General features: G+C 43.5%; 1 protein-coding gene across 6 annotated transcripts in view; it reads left to right on the top strand.

The window, feature by feature from the left end:
* Positions 1–16,215, top strand: part of GLI3 (GLI family zinc finger 3) — a 263,511-nt gene that overhangs the window by 64,648 nt on the left and 182,648 nt on the right. Inside the window, exon 2 of one of the 6 annotated variants that reach the window (XM_070615494.1) lies at positions 7,725–7,817. The exons of 4 other annotated variants lie outside the window; for them this stretch is intronic. In XM_070615494.1, coding sequence (XP_070471595.1) covers positions 7,787–7,817 — 31 coding nt within the window. In that variant the 5' untranslated portion in view covers positions 7,725–7,786. Of the gene's footprint in view, positions 1–7,724; positions 7,818–14,698; positions 14,856–16,215 lie in introns of those variants that run through there. One more of the 6 variants, XM_070615496.1, reaches the window with a different exon arrangement.

Genomic DNA, 16,215 nt, shown 5'->3' with positions numbered 1-16,215 from the left:
AGCAATAGTCAGTGTAGAAAATTTTAAAAAATATTGAAACATGGCAAAAGAAAATAACGATCACCATGATTCCTCTACTCATGTCTGGCTGAAAATGCACATTTTAGTACATTTCCTTCTAGTCTTTTTTCTACACGTGTGTATCTGCACCTCTCTTCAACAAAGTGACCCAGGAGTTGGAAAGTCTCCTGTTTATTTCATTCCTGACATACTTAGATATTATCTCCCTCTCAGTTTTCCTCATAGGAAAAGATTTTAAAAATCTTGATGTTTTCGTTTAGGAAGAAGGATCTGCCCCTTACAGAAGGCACAAATGTGCCATTTAGCGAAACCTGTGACACAATGACATATATGAGAGAAAAGGCCGTGAAATCACGTCACGTTGAGACTTCTGAACAATCTGTGAAAATTTTGCAATCCAGGCTGCTTTTGAATCTGATGCTTATTAGAAGCTCAGGTGAGAAGCAGGACAGAGGGAACTGATAAGACACTGCCTAGAGCTGTGTCGTTCAGGAGAGCTGGAAGATAAGACGGTGTGAGTTTGCAGTGGAAGAGGCTGCAGTTTTTGTAGAAGCATGTAATTGCACATAGAACGATTAACAAATAGCTGTGTGCTGAGTCAACCAGGTCGCTGCTGCAGGGAGGAGAAACAGAAGAATTCTCACAGGTTGTGTTCTGTCAGGGGAATTAGGGTTAAACTGGGCATGAGCTCACAGCATGCCTGATACCTCCTTCCCACCCCGAGGGGGGTTTAGGAAAGAAAAAAGATGCTCAAGCAAATACTTGATTGTGGCCACTGCGGTATGAGAGTTCTGGCATCTCTTTTATTTACCATTAACTCATATTTCAGAAAGACCACAGGCTTTCTTAAAGAGCCCATAAATTCTTTATAAGAGCTATAATATTTAAGTTTGAAACGGCTCTGAAAAAACACATTTATTTCTAAATTAAACATTGATTTAAAACTTTTTTTTTTTAACTTTTAGGAAAGTATTAGAAAATGCAGCAAATGGAAGAGAATTAAAAACCCTCATAATTGATTTCCTGGAGATAACCACCACTGTGAACATTTTGGTGTACGCTTCCTGTCCTCGCCGTGCCCGGTCCTTCTCTTCTCCCTGCTTTGTGGATAGTATTAATTTCCTAATGTTGGTTATTTAGGAGTTCTACTCCCTCTATTATAAATAATGTTTCAGTGAACATCCTTCTAGCTAAGCCTTTGCATGGAACCTAAATTACTCCTTCGGTGTGTACCGAGGAAGGGGATCATTGGGCCAGCTGGTATATGCATTTAAGGCTTGTCAGCAGGTCACAGACTGGTGTATAGATATGAGTATACAAATGCACCGCTTTTCCCCTGCTGATAATACTGTTTTCTCCTTTACTAACACTTCTTAATTTGGTATCGAGGCAAAAACCCCCACAAAGCGGTATCATGTTTCACTTTTTACTTCTTGAATTATACAATGAAGTAAAAACTAGTTTTCAGTTTCTTCTTACACATTTAAATGTCTTCTTCAATGAAGTGCCTGTTCGTGTTCATTTTTTGGAGTTTTTTTGTTATAGAGGAATATTGTTTTAAATGTTTCAAATATTTGAATATATTTGTGTTAAGCTACCTAAAATACACAGCGGTAAGGTTCATGTTTAAGAATGATCATAGCATTTGCGAATGGGAGCACAAAGGAGAAATCTGAAGAAGAGGACATTTGGGAACTATCTGGAAGGTTTTAGAACTGATACTACGACTTTCCGCTGAAGGAGATATGCACGTAGAAAAGAGCACATATCATAAATCGTACAGTTAAATGATTTTCACAAACCAAACATGTTTTTGAAACCAGCACCAAGCCCCGGAAGCAGACCATCATGGGCACCATGGAGCCCCCAGTTGGTCCCCGACTTCTCCCAGCATAGCCCAGCTGTGGCTGTTTCTGTGCTTTGTAAATTTGTAGCTGGCTTCTTCCCTTTTGCTCTAATTATGTTTACAAGATTCATCCACGTCTTGTGCAGTGTAGGTGTTCATTCCCCTTGCTCTCTGGTATTCCATTGCATGAATATGCCCCAAGTTATGAATCCTTCCTACCGCAAATGGTGAACATTTCGCAGTTTCCGATTTTGCGGTGCAGATAGTGCTGCTATAAATATTCTGGTATATGTCTTTTGGTACCCCTGCTGTTGGGAGTAGAACTGACATTTTAACAAACTTTCATGCACCCACATCCTTCTTCTGTCCTCTCCACCTATATCTTGAGAAAAGTAAAGAACAGCATGGACTTTCAATACTCAGTGTTGTTGTTGTCTTTCCTTGGCGTTACTTTTGGCAAGGATGAAGGTGGTGGAGTTCTCTTAACAAGGTACTGGGTACGGATTCAAATTGTCAATAACGACTGTTGGCTTCAGGCTGGGCTGTCATCTCTACATGAAGAATTACATTTTACATCCTGTTATTTTCTTCTTTATCAGTTCTTGATTCACTCTAGTAAATCGAAGGTTCAAATTATCTTAAGAGGAAAGAGTTTATTAACTTACTAGTCTCACAAGCAACCTTCCTAGGTTTACTAGTTTAATGAAAACCACATCTCTGGGGTAAGAAACTGGATTTAGGCCCTGTGCGTGCTTGAGTTGAGGTTGAGAAAGGTACCAAATCTGGACCACACTGCTTTGTGATCTTTTGGTAGAATTAAATAAAAGGCATTAAAAAAATTTATAGCTGCCTTTTACCAGCTTTATGTCTGATTTTTTTCCTCCCTAGATTCTTTGGCTGACATGAGTTTTGAAGTTCTGCCACATTCACTTATCAGCCTGTGGCAAATGCCGTCCTCACCAGAGCGAAGATGAAAGGCTGAGAGTTAAAAAAAAAAAAATATCCATGTGCTACATAAAAGTGCCCTACCCTTGTAAGGAGCTGGCAGAGTTACCTTTATTTCTCTCTCTCGTTCTCCGTATGTATGTGTAGGAAAAGCTAGATTCTTCAATTGTTATTTGCTAATTCATCATTTGTGTGTACATCTATTTAAAAGTTAGCAATACTTTGCAATCACATCTAACCTGATAATTCATCATCTCAAGGAGGGCCAAGTATCTGTGGATGCCTTTTCAGTTTTATGGGTCTCTCTGTACACTGTGAATCACTTTGTACTTTTCCCATATACACGGGCTAAACATTGACCTCCCCAGCAACTGTCATGAGGTGAGGATTGAACACGTGAGGTCTCAGTCTACGGAGCGGGTGACGCCTGACGCCAGGAGAGAGGAAGTCTTTGGTATAGGAGTTCATGTCTGTTTTTCTTGCTCTTTGTCTGTTTATTTTCATTTTCATTGCTTTAGTGTCTTTAATGTTTTATCTGCCATTAAAGGACACTAGCCTTAAATTGATGAATAGCAAGATAATGTTCTTAACTGATAATCTGGCAGCAGTACACAGGGGCATAAAGAATCATAATCAACCCCTGCAAAATGCTCCTATAGGTGACTTCCCTCTGTTCCCCTCTTCCTTGTTTGTCGTCCTTTTCTGTTTAGAGCTATGCTTTCATTTCTGGCATCTTGTTTCTAGGCGCTCCATTGCCAGGGCCCACGTGGACACCCCAGGGTCCTTTCCTCTGGGACTGGATCCTAATCACACAGATGCAGCTGCTGCTACCCTGGATGCAAGCTTGCCCTGTCACTGTCAGATGACCCCTGGAAGTCCCACGCCATTCAATCAACTAATTATTCATCCATAGAATAATTTTCTGGTGCCTGTGGTATGCCAGGCATAAGAGACACCACAGCTAACATCTAAGCTAAGATCCAGCCTCTGCCCTCGAGGAGCTTATATATTCTTGTGGTGGAGACATACAAGGGAACAGCTAGTTAGAGAGCAGTGTGAGAAATGCTCCGGTAGGCACTGGGCAGGGAGTGGAGCAGCCTCAGAGGATGGGGAAGAAAAGGGCTGAAGGTGGTTCCTCTCTCTCAGAGCCTTTGTTCAGGCCAAGCAGCCTGGGTTTGGTCTTGTAGACACTGGGCTTCATGGAAGCTTTGTGAGCACAGAAGTGACGGGTGCTTCTAGAAGATCTGTAGGCAGTGGAGTGAGAGGATCACCAGAACTTTTAACATCGCTTCCGTTTTCACTGCTCCATGGACACTCTGCTTTTGCACCCTTGAAATTAAGATTGAATAGATGTGATTTTAGGATTCACCAAGGTATCTGGTTCTCGGTGTTTTGTATTTTCCTCTGTGGTTTGAAGCTTCTTGGCAAGACGGGGTTCTCCGTTTTCGGTTGAATTTCTCAGAATGTTAGTATGCTCAGTGACTTTACAGAATCTTCTTGCTTACTTTCAAGGGGCTTTTTAGGTGTCCCTTTCTGTGGTCAGCCCAGGAGAGCACAAAAGAAGTCTAGGACTTGATGTCGCCAGCAACTAGTTTTCACTGGGATGAGGCCTGGGCCTGACACAGCCGGGGAAGGAGACCTCCAGGTGCACTGGCATTATATTTTGAGTTAATGACAATATAAATTGTGTGGCACATTTATGTCTTAATAGCCTGATCAGAGAAATTAAGCTAATCTATGACTTCTGTTTTCTCGTTTTTCAGGGTTCATATGGAAAACTGGCTCCGTATTTGGCTTCAGGAATATGTATTTCTGGGGGAGATACTTTTTAAAGGAATTAAATAAAAATCCTCCTAGCCTCTATGACAACTCTGATGCTTTTGCAAATTGTTTTAACTCTTAAAACCTTTAGATAGGAACACAGCAAGACAGGTCACATTGGATAAGGAAGTATTTTACTAAAACTTGGTGGTTCCTGTGATTTCTATAGTAGGATTACTCTAACGCCAAAGGCTTTCGACAGCTTTGCTGTAACTTCCAGGGAGTGCAATCTATTGAATAGGTTTTAATTCCTTCATCATTTCATTACTGCCTTCTCTTGCGCTGATAAGATCGCCCCTAGAATGTGGAGCTTCATTACGTAAAAACCAAACCTCTTTTTAGGTTCCTTAAATGGATTGCAGCATGAGGGTATACAACCGTATTAAAACACCACCTTTCAAAACTTTATAGCATGGGGGTATGTGCAGGATTTTTTTAGTGATTATTTTTCTGGTTTATGCTATTCAATTGAACTATATGTTAACATCCACTTTGATTTTTTTACTCCACAGTGAATTTCAAGTCTGTCTAGATAGACTCATTAAAAAGGTAAATCAATTTCCAAAGGCCTGGATATTCACACTTTGGAACCATTCAAATTGAAATGGTAGAAAAAGGCAGGTACGCAAAGGTTACGTGTACAGAGTAGGTGAAAGACTGTGTCGGGGCTTCAGTGCAGAGAGGAAGCCGTGAACTTGGCCAAATGACAAATCTTGGAAACAATACAGACAACTTCAGGAGTCAAGTGCCGGCCACACAAGGTCAAGCAGGAGAGGCACGAGGGCAGATCTTAGGATTTGCTCAGTGGTCCTGATGTATACAGAAGAGCGATGGTGTACTGAGTGGTGGCGATGTTGGGCCCAACAAAGACGTAGTTGGAGAAAAGGCAAATCAGAAAGAGGCAACTTTCACGACAGAGGCTAAGGGATGAATTGGTGGCAGGGAGGAGCATTCCTTGCTGCCATGGGAGGGCTGTGGCAGTCAGGAGTGAGCCAAAAGAGCACTCCAGTGTGGGGCAAAGGAGGAGCTGACTGACACGAAAGGCAGGTGTACAGAGGTAAATGCCTGTCTTGGTTTTATTCTGAGTAATTTATGAGGCCCTTGGCAAGGAGGACCGTGGCCTGAATATTACAGAAAGAGGTCAGTTGTGCACAGAATCCGTGTTTGGGTAGAAAATCTGTGATTTGTGAATACTGTTGTCATTTGACGGGAAAAGACAGGTTTGTCGTGTAGATTTGGAGGTTAGGTTGAAAATATAAAAAAACATTTCCTCCTTCCTCTCCTGGACCAATCTTCCCCAGGACTCCAGAGCCAGTAATGCACAGGAAGGGAGACAAATAAAGACGTGCTTCCTCTATTCATCGTTTTGGGAGGCTGGGCCGCTGGAGAGCCAAGGAGAGGCAGCCTCTCTCTGCCTGAGCCAAGACTGAGGTCGCAATGGTTGCTGATATTCCGCTTAATGAACTGTGAGATGCATTTTATAGGGAGGGCTGTTACGTTTGCTAGCTGGACCAGGCTGGGGTTTTGTGTGTGTTTTTTCTCCTCCAAATTATAGAGCAGACTAAAGAGACCCAATAGAATTAACGGAATTGTCAGGCACAATAAAATGGCCTGGGTTATGTGTTTTGGTTGCTGTCTTCTCCAAGTCTTCTTGGAGACTTTAGGAGAACCAGACCAGGCAATGAAATAAGGATGTAAGAATTTTTATCTAAATGGCTTGGCAGTAAACTTACAGCGCTTCTGCCAAGAAATAAGAATTTTCACTTGTGTCAGCAAGATGTGAATTAAAGAGGAAAGAAAAGTGTGAAAACAAACAAACAAAAACCATACAGATACCCTCCAACCAAAGCTGCAGTCTTTTGGAGCATCAGCGTAACTGTTAAGAGTACGTTGGTCAGTTGACTGGATCCCTGAGGAGTTGGTGGATATTGACCAGTCTCCTTGAAAAGCTGAATTACTTTCCCAAACTGGATCTTGCCCAAACCTCCCCTAAGAAGACCTGCCTCATCTCTGCTCCCACCTTCAACACCTGAAGAAGAACCTTTTCCTTTCTCATAGCCTTCTCCTGACTCTGACATTACTGTCCACCCAGTCTTCTGCACCAGCCTGTGGCCTGTGCTTCTCTTCTCGGGTAGTTTGTGTCTATAAAAACCACAGTCATAGGGGCCACGAGGGCAGCAGCCATTTTGGGTTTGTTCCTCTCAGAAGGTCAGATTTTGTGCTGGGACACGTGGGGACCTTGACACGGACGCATCTGTATGAATGGAACGTGGAGAATGGCTGGCCTGGCCCAGTTTCTATTCTTTGTGTTGACTCAGCCAGCCGACCTAAAACCCCTGGACCCAATTTTTCACCCGATTTGCAGACACACTGTCTCAGAACCCTGACTGCGTTTGGTCGGGAGATTTCCAATTTGGTGGGAACAAGAAGTCTCCAGACTTTATTCTTGCGTGTGTCACCTCCATGACTATTAACAGAAGTACATGCCAGTCTGGGTCATCCTGCCATCAGAAAGAGATCATTAGGGAATCTGTCTGGCTCAACAGAGGGCACTTTCCCTTATCCTTTAAAAATGGTGCATCGAGTAGCTTGATGTGTGGGAAATAACCTCTGCCACCTGCAACTCCCAGGGAGAGTGTGGCGCTTGTGACATAAATGGGTACTTGTTTGTTTTGTGACTGTTCTTAAAAGAACCCCAAAAACCCGACAAGTGCAGACACACCCTAAGCTGGATAAGAAGACTGACCTTGAGTTACACACAGTTCACATTTTATATTTAAAATTCATTATTTATCCCAGCGCTCAGTGCATTGAGAGAGGAAACAGGAAATGTTTTCTTCTCTACCTTTGGGTTTATAAGAAAAGCTGAAGTCCTCCTTTCCCCACCATATAAATTGTCAGGTTTAGAATCATAGGGAACTAACTTGATCCCCAATTTAGGGACTCGTGACTTGGAGGACGTTCTTTTCTCTAAGCTTGTTTCCTTCATCTATAAAGTGGGGTGATAGCAGTAGCCACCTTACAGTTACTCTGAAGGTTTGGAAGCATCTGTGCTAAGAGGTGGTGCCTCATTTTTGTATGTAATTCCCAGGTACGCTTCATCGGTTCGCTGATGGGGATTCTTAGCATGTCCTGAGATGGGTGAGTCAGGGGATGGCGCACCTCTTCCGTAAAGGGCCAGATAGTAAGTATTTGGGGGTTTGTGCGGGCTGTTTGGTCTCTGTCACTACTCAACTCTGCTCTTATAATGCAAAAGCAACCATAGACAAAAAATGAATGAGCCTGGCTGTGTTCCAATACAACTATTTATGGACACTGAAATTTCAATTTCATCTACTTTTAGTGTGTCATGAAGTATTACTCTTCTCTTGATTTTTTTCTGCCTTTTAAAAATGTCAAATCTGGGGCCGGCCGCGTGGCCGAGTGGTTAAGTTTGCACGCTCTGCTGCAGGCAGCCCAGTGTTTTGTCGGTTCGAATCCCGGGCTCGGACATGGCACCGCTCATCGAGCCATGCTGAGGCAGCGTCCCACATGCCACAACTAGAAGGACCCACAACTAAGAATATACAACTACGTACCGGGGGGCTTTGGGGAGAAAAAGGAAAAAAAAATAAAATCTTTAAAAATGTCAAATCTATTCTTGGCTCACAGGCTGTACAAAAACAGGCAGTGGATATAGGTTGCCAACAATCACCCTAGGAGAATTTGCTTGATCTTTTTTCGTAAATATTATTTATGGAGGAACATAAAATGGTTTTCTTGCGAAGATTCAAGTGTCTTAAGTCAATGTAGAAAACTGAGTAGAGAAGAGATTGATATTTTCATGCCAATTTCAAGCAGGCATACTTTGTAAATGTTGGTGAAGAGCCTGACCAGGATACATCAAAGAAGTGGGTGAAAGAGATGACCAGTTGTAGTTATAGGTCATGAACTTGGATCCGTTTTCCGGTTGTGAAACAGTGATTCTTGTCTCCCCAGACGTCTAGCATGGTTCTTGGTGATGGTCTACACGGGTTTGTTCCTTTAGACGTTTCGGAACACTTCTCTGCATTGTCTCCTTTTTTTCCTAGGATATCTGTGAGAAGTTGGGTGGACAGGATGGGTGATATCTCATTTTATGTAAGAGGGAGCAGCGGCAGCCCAGAGAAAGTCTGTGACCTGCCAAAGGTTCCACCAGTGTAGCAGTGGAATCGGGCCCGGAAGCTCAGTCTTCTAGCTCCTGGTCCAGGGCACTTATGTCTCACCACCCTGCATAACAGTCTTATCAAAAAGATGAGGAGGAGGGGCTGGCCCCGTGGCCGAGTGGTTGGGTTCGCGCGCTCTGCTGCAGGCGGCCCAGTGTTTCGTTGGTTCGAATCCTGGGCACGGACATGGCACTGCTCATCGAACCACGCTGGGGCAGCGTCCCATATGCCACAACTAGAAGGACCCACAACGAAGAATATACAACAATGTACCGGGGGGCTTTGGGGAGAAAAAGGAAAAAATAAAAAAAATCTTAAAAAAAAAAAAGGATAAGGAGGAGATTAGGGGTCGTACCTGGTGCCATAGTTTATAATATACTATTGTATTTAACCCATAGAAAACCCTGTCAAGTAACAGGGGTGAGTTTTGTTATCTACCTGTTATGTGAGGCCACTGACAATCTGATGTATTTTACATTACCCAGGGTCACACACCCATTAAGTATCAGAGGCGAGTCTGGGACCTAGGTTTTCAAACTCCTTTTATTATACCATGCTGCCTTATTATACGACATGGCAGTTGATGTCATTAATACCCAAACATTAAAAAATAAATTGAAAAAGAAATAACCACTCCTGTCCTGGTTCCAGCCCCTGGCAGTGATTTTTAAGTGGAGGTTTGTGTTATGAGAATTTTTGCTTTCAAAATGCTGCATGCACCTCCTGTAAAAGGTTGAATTAAATGATTTTATTTTTGGTAAGTGGCCCATGTAAGTTTATTATTTATTTATCTTGGTTCTTTTTGCTTCAGCTCTTTTGGCTAAATGAAGCCCTGCTGTATTTTTATTGCATACCCCATCGTTAAAAGAAATTGAAAAGACGCTTGTTAGTTTTAATATTGCATGGGTGGAAATATATCTGGCACTTTTAGGAACAGTTACAATTCCTAACAGTGCATTTTCAGAAGTAGTCTGGTTTTGTTCTGGATTGCAAAAAAAGAGAAACCTTTCTTAAATTTGCTATAATTCGATAATCATCTTTCGTTGGGGAGAAGTCTCTGCTTAGTGTGACGCTGATTTTATTGGCTCATTCAGCATTCCTTTCCAGCCTTGGGAGGGGAGTATGCTCTGGGGCAGCATGAAGGGCCTTTCATTTGTTGGTAAATAATCCCAGCAAAGCTGCTTCCAAGCACAAGTTTTCCCCCTTTCTCTATAAACCATATGCTGCTTTAACTATTGGACATATGCCCCTCTCAATAAACTCTGTACGGCTTTAACTGTTGGACCTATTGTGGAGTTGAACACAAACCAAATACTTGGGCTGCCTCTTGCCTCTTAGCCTGCAACGCAGTCCCTGAGAAGACAGTGTGAAGTGTTCCTTTGCAAAATAGCTATTCAGAACGTGGAGGCACTGTGGCAAGAGAACAGGTTGCGCCGGAGGGAAGGGCTTGGGAGAAATACGGTGACAAGGAAGTAATTCAGCCTGAGCACGAGAGCTGTCACTTGCCCTGCGAGATCCTAACCGTGTCCAAGTTCCAAACTGGGCAGAGTTAGAAATTCAGAGAAGTTTCTGAATCACATTTCACAATTCTGGTTTGAAGTTAACAAGTTCGTTTGATTACAGTCTGAAGTATCCTTCCTGATAACCTTTATGGGAAGAGGAAGAATAATTTTAACAGCGAAGATGATCTTCACAAGTACATATAGAAAAACGGCAAGCAAATCAGTGTTCTGCGTGCTTTCAGACCCTTGGCAGTAGGCTCTTTGCAGAAGTTACTAGTCAGTCATAATAGAGGAGAAAGTTGTGTTCATCTGGCCACATACCTGACACATGACTTGAAGCAGGTTGCTTCAACTTGTTGAGCCTCGAGATATTTACCTGAATAACTGGGGTGATCATCATGCAGACCTGATAGGCCTGTGGGCATTCCATGGCATGAATGCGCACAGAGCACTTAACATTTAGCGCTCATTTTCTAAGTGCTCCATAAATGTGAGCAGCAGTCCTGGTGGTGCTGAATCTTTTTGTAATGCACTTTCCCTTTTATGCCTTTCGGGGGGTGGCCTGCTGAAAGCTGGGTTCCCAGGCTTGGTGGGGAAGGAGGTCTGGGCATTTTTGGTACTTATTTAGAAGGTGCTTATGCGTAGATACAAAATAATTAAAATCATCATATAATTTTATATAAGCAATTTCTTGAAACTTCAATAAAGCCTTATATTAAGATATTATTAATATGTGTAAAAATAGCCTACCAGGCACTTATAGTTTTAGGGGGTAGAATAAATAGTTTAAAACAAGACTTCAGGAGATAAATTTGTGGGGTAATTTTTCAATTTATGTGTACGCGATTTGAAATTCTCTAGAGAATTATTGTAAAGGTCATACTTACGATAGAATTAAACATAAAAGTAAAATAAATCAACTTTTTCCACCCTCTAAAATGGTTGCGAAATACAGAAACATAAAAAATAATCCATAGAAATATTTTCATGCTATTTTGGTGCATTTCTGAAAGGTTTTTTTTTGAATTTTGGAATTTTGTATGGAAATAATTGTATATTTTTCTTCCTCTCACCTTCCCTGCCTCCAAAAATTTGGATCCTGAAAAAGTTTGGAGGCATGGTAGCCTAGGAGGGAAGTGAGTGGGCTCTTGATTCTAATTGATGCTCTGCCACTCTCTAGCTGTTTTCTTGGACAAGTCTGACTCAGTTTTTGTATCTATATAATGAGGAACATAATAAGTCTTACCTCATAGGGCTGGCATGTGAGGCCTTAGAACAGACCTGGCACTCAGTGAGGTTCTTTCCTGTGTTCATTAAAATCTTCGAGTGCACTGTATTTAATGATGTAATATTCCATTGTATCGTAAGATAATGGACATCTATTTTAACTTGTTTCCCTTATTATAAATAACACTGTGATGGACATCCTTGCCTATCAATCATTATCTTCTTTGCTAATTTGTTTCCTTAAGATACATCCTGGTAGAGGGACCCACAACTAAAATATACAACTCTGTAATGGGGTCGGCGTTGGGGGAGATTTGGGGAGAAAAACCAGAAAAAAAGAAAAGATTGGCAACAGTTGTTAGATCAGGTGCCAATCTTTAAAAAAGGAAGAAAAAAAAGGATACATCCTGGAAGTGGAATCATTTGATACACCTGTCCCATTAGGGATTTTAATAGTGTGAGAGTGTTTCTTTGTGTCCTCCCTAACACTCAGTGTTATGGCTTTTACAGTTTCACTGTAATGTTCCTAATTGTTTTCTGCGTGCAAGCTTTATATCAAAAGTGTGTATACCTCTAGCATAGTAGCTACCTCCAGAGTGGCCAGATCCAGTCTGCTACCTGTCTGCCCACGAGCTAAGGATGGTTCTTTACATTTTTAAATGTCATGTGAAATTCAAAATTTCAGTGTCCGTAAAGAAAGTTTGATTGGAACACAGCCTTGCTCCTTGGTTTGCATCCTGTCTCTGGTGGCTTTCCACTTAGAGCAGCAGAGTTGGTTGCTTGCAAAGTTTGGACCTATGCTTTAGGGCGTTGACCAAAGTTCACATTCAAACTTATTTTATATTTCTTGTCACTGAGTTAGGGAGGTCCAACAGCCAGATATTGAAGTGTGGGCTTCAATGTCCGACTGCCCAGGCTCCGGGCTCTGCCCACGAGCCAGCTGTGTGACCAGGGTAAGCATCCTCGCTCCTCGGTGCCGTGGTTTTCTCGTCTGGCAAATGAGCATCATGAAGTGTGTTTCTGATCAAGTTACAGCAAAGAGTAAGTGAGACAGGTGAAGCCCTTCCTACTCATAGTAAGTCAGTGTTAGCTGTCATTAATTGGTCCATGGTTAATAGACTTGAGTTGGCAAGCTTTTGAAAAAAGAGATTGGTAGGAAGAATGAGTGAGACTAAAATTACTTGTATTTTAGAAAGGTAGGTGAATTTGGTCTTTGTTTCTTTTATCGCTTGAACTGGGACTTCTTGAAAATAAAAATATATTCCCTTGGCGTTACGTTCCCCTAAATGGGCTTGGAAAGCTGGAACAAGGCCCGAAGAAGGGTCTGGCTTGTGTCCTGGTTCCCAGGCTCACTGCAGCGGAGCGTGGGTTGGTTGGTGTCTGCCCGGTCCAGTTGGCCAGAGAAGAGGAGAGCAGCGGGGGACCACAGTATCCTGTCTTGGCTGTGACCATGAAGATGGGCTTCGAGGGGCATTAGGGTGTGTGGCCCTTCCTGCTTCACTCCTGACAGTACCTAGGCCATTACCTGCAAGTGTTTTATGAAGTTGCAGACTTTTGTGGCTAAGTATCTGGAAGCAGGCTGCTGAGGCACACTCATGCCTCACAGATGGTCCAGTTGTGAAGAATCAATGTGGTATTTTCATTTGGCTTTCTCAAGTGCACATTTCATAGCTGAGGTCAAAGTGGGCTGTGGCTAGAGGGAGCTTCTGCTGGAGAATCTGACCGGGGCTGGGCGGGCAGCACCTGGCCTGGCCCGGAGGCTGAGTCAGCAGAGGAGAGCCCTGCTCCGGACCCTGATCTGTCATGGTGGGGGCGGAGCCTCCGGCTCATTTCGGTGCAATCATGATATTCTCTTGATATTTAAATAGACTCTCCAGGAGAGTCTGATCTCTGCAATGGAGTAAGCATGGTCTGTAAAATTTTATTAAAACTATAATACGGCCATATGCTCGGGTTTTCTCATTACGCAGTCTTCTGAAAACAAAAACCGTGCAACATAAACACACCAGATGAAGCCAGTTAAGTTTGTGTTCACTCCTGCAATTTAAAAAATGGTAGAGAGGTTAGGAAATGGGACTTTGATGTTGGGGGGGAGGGGCGCCAATGGGGACCACCATTTGTTAATGCTGCCAGAAGAAGCTGTTCCAAACAGATTTATTCCTGTGTTCCTTTAAAGCAAGAGCAGGCTCTGAGTCCTCCTGCCAGACGGGCTGGGGTAGATGTCCAGAGAGATAGGATCGGTCCCATGGGAGGATGCAACGGAGGATGCAGTGGAGGATGCAGTGGACGGCAGCAGCCTGGACACTGGCCTTGTGAACGGGCATTTCATTGTTCCATTAAACTGTTGATTGTGGATCTCTGTATGGAATCTTAACTGCTCGGGTCTGTATGAGCAAAGTAAGAAAGAGAGACTCTTCATTCTTTAGTTATGAAAGACTGAACCCAAGTTCTCAAGGAAATCTCTAATACCTAAATGTTCGTGAGACTGTTACTCACAGATAGGCATAAATGCGCTATTAAGCGGTAGAAAAAAAATTTTGGCCCTCCTGAGAATTTATTGTACTGCCTTTGATGTCACTAATTAACTCACTCTTGTGTAAGCTGCGACTAGCAACTAATAGCGGGCTAATAGAAGCTTCGTGACATTTTAGAATTCTTAATTCAAGGAAGGGTCTTCGCAGGCTCCTGGAAAACGAGGAAGATCTCCTCCTCTCTTTTACAGGAGAGCCTGCAGGGGCCCTCGGGGGCCTGTCGCATCTGTGCTTTGTCTTCCCTGGTTCACAGGCAGCTTTTGGCTAGTGCTTTCTTTCTGGAACTTTGAAAGTTGGTTAGGACGGTGCTTTGCGCTTGGACTTAAATGCCCTGGCGTGTTGGGTCATGTTCCGCCAAATCCCAGTGGCTCTTTGCTGTCTGTGGCCTTAATGCCCAGAAGCATCCTCCCAGGGGCCTGCAGGGTTGTAGACCTCTGACTTGTGAGGGTTCAAGAGGCAGAAGGAAAGTGAGCGGAAACTTTCTAGGCCACAGGGCATGCCTGGTTAGGCTTCAAACAAGCTGATAGTGTTCTCAGCTCCTGATTCCCCAGATTGGCATGGAGTCCTCATTGTATTATCTTTAAAAAAAAAAAAAGGCAGGAGGCTGCTTGCTCTTCATCCATCAGAGCTCTCCGCTGCAGTGCGGGTAACAGCATTTCGGCTTTTCCGTTTTTGTTTATCTGAATTCTCATCGTGCTTTCTCTACCTACTCTCTTCTATCCCAGGAACCTCTTTTGAAGTTGAATGGAGCTCTGTATGCTGACAACTGGGGAGTGAGGTGAGAAATTAGCCCTGAGTTGAGCACTCACCTGTTCTTTGGAGCCAATAGTTTCTGCTGAAGGGCCGGTGGGATGTTAGTCAGTGTGGACTGTGTTTTGTTCGTTGGCAAAAAGAACTCTAGAAATGTTAAAACAATTAAGAGGCTCCTACAGCTCTGATGGAGGGCATGTTCAACTTTCTCTCCTTTCACCTGGGGACCTCCTAGTGATGAAAAGAAGAGAGAGCTCCCCTGTACTCTTGGAGGAAGGGTTGCCACTTGAATTTCTCCAAAGCTTCAAATCCTCCTGCAGCCGTCTCGTGTTGCAGGCCCTGCAGTACGCTTTAGAGCTGGCAGACAAAGCGGACAGAGGCTCTCTCCAGATCCATCTGGGCCACTCCTTCTGTCATCAGTCATTGTCAACGGGAGATGTATGTGTAGCCGCACAAGGGCGATGTCTGACCCCAAGGGCATTGGAAATGTTCTTAGAGGAGGCATTGTTTGCTCGCTCCCTTTGGAAGCCAAGCTCCAGACGTTGTAGGGAGCAGCCCCTGATTTAGGCATAACTTGCTATCTGGGTGGAAAGAGGCAAGATTCTGCTTCTGAAAACTACAGGAACTTTATTCCCCCTTCCCAGCGCGATTCTGCATGGCTTATGAATACACTTAGCCTCTCTTCTTTTTCATTTCTGATCTCTCCTTGGTCAAAGTCGTGGGGAGAATTCTGAAACAGGGAGGCGAGGCCTTGGGTTCCAATGGTTTTTATTCAAAGAACATCAAAATGTAAATAACCAAAGAAATAAAAGCAGACAAGGTGCGACAAACGCATAATAGGAAAAAATGAAATAATGCTCCTTCAAAACACAGCGAGGCAATTTCTTGGGAGGAAAGTGGAAAACGATGCTCTGCTTCTTGCTCAGAACAGGAAAGGGGGGCCCCAGGCTCGTGGAAGCACATTAGAAACTGCAGTAACACAAGAGCCTTGACTGGGCCTCAGCGTGCGACAGAGTAGGGGTGCTGTCCTGTGTAGGGCTTGTGTGTGTCTTCGCGCCGGTGCCAGTGGGATGCTCCATGGACCCAGACCTGGAGGTTGGATGTCTCACTATATGTTTTTCCTTTGGGTCCCCTGGGAGCTTCCCAGGAGTGGGTTTATGTCGATAAAAACTTAATGGGGGAGTATCGGAGTTTTGAAAATGTCTGTGCGTAAAAATCTACTTACTTTTTCCCCTCTTTTATTGGTGGTAGTGGTGGTGGAGGCCGGGGGCGCATACAAACTCCAGGTGTCATTTGCAAACCTGCCCAGCAACAGACGTCTTGTCCTGTTAACAGGGCGCTGTGGCTCCAGTAAGGCGTTGGAGTTCTTGCATCACTGGCTTGCCAGG

The sequence above is a fragment of the Equus przewalskii genome, chromosome 4 (assembly GCF_037783145.1).
Source record: "Equus przewalskii isolate Varuska chromosome 4, EquPr2, whole genome shotgun sequence".
In the NCBI taxonomy this organism is placed as follows: Eukaryota; Metazoa; Chordata; class Mammalia; order Perissodactyla; family Equidae; genus Equus; species Equus przewalskii.
Note: the sequence above shows the minus strand (reverse complement) of the source record. Positions and strands in the feature narration are given on the sequence as shown.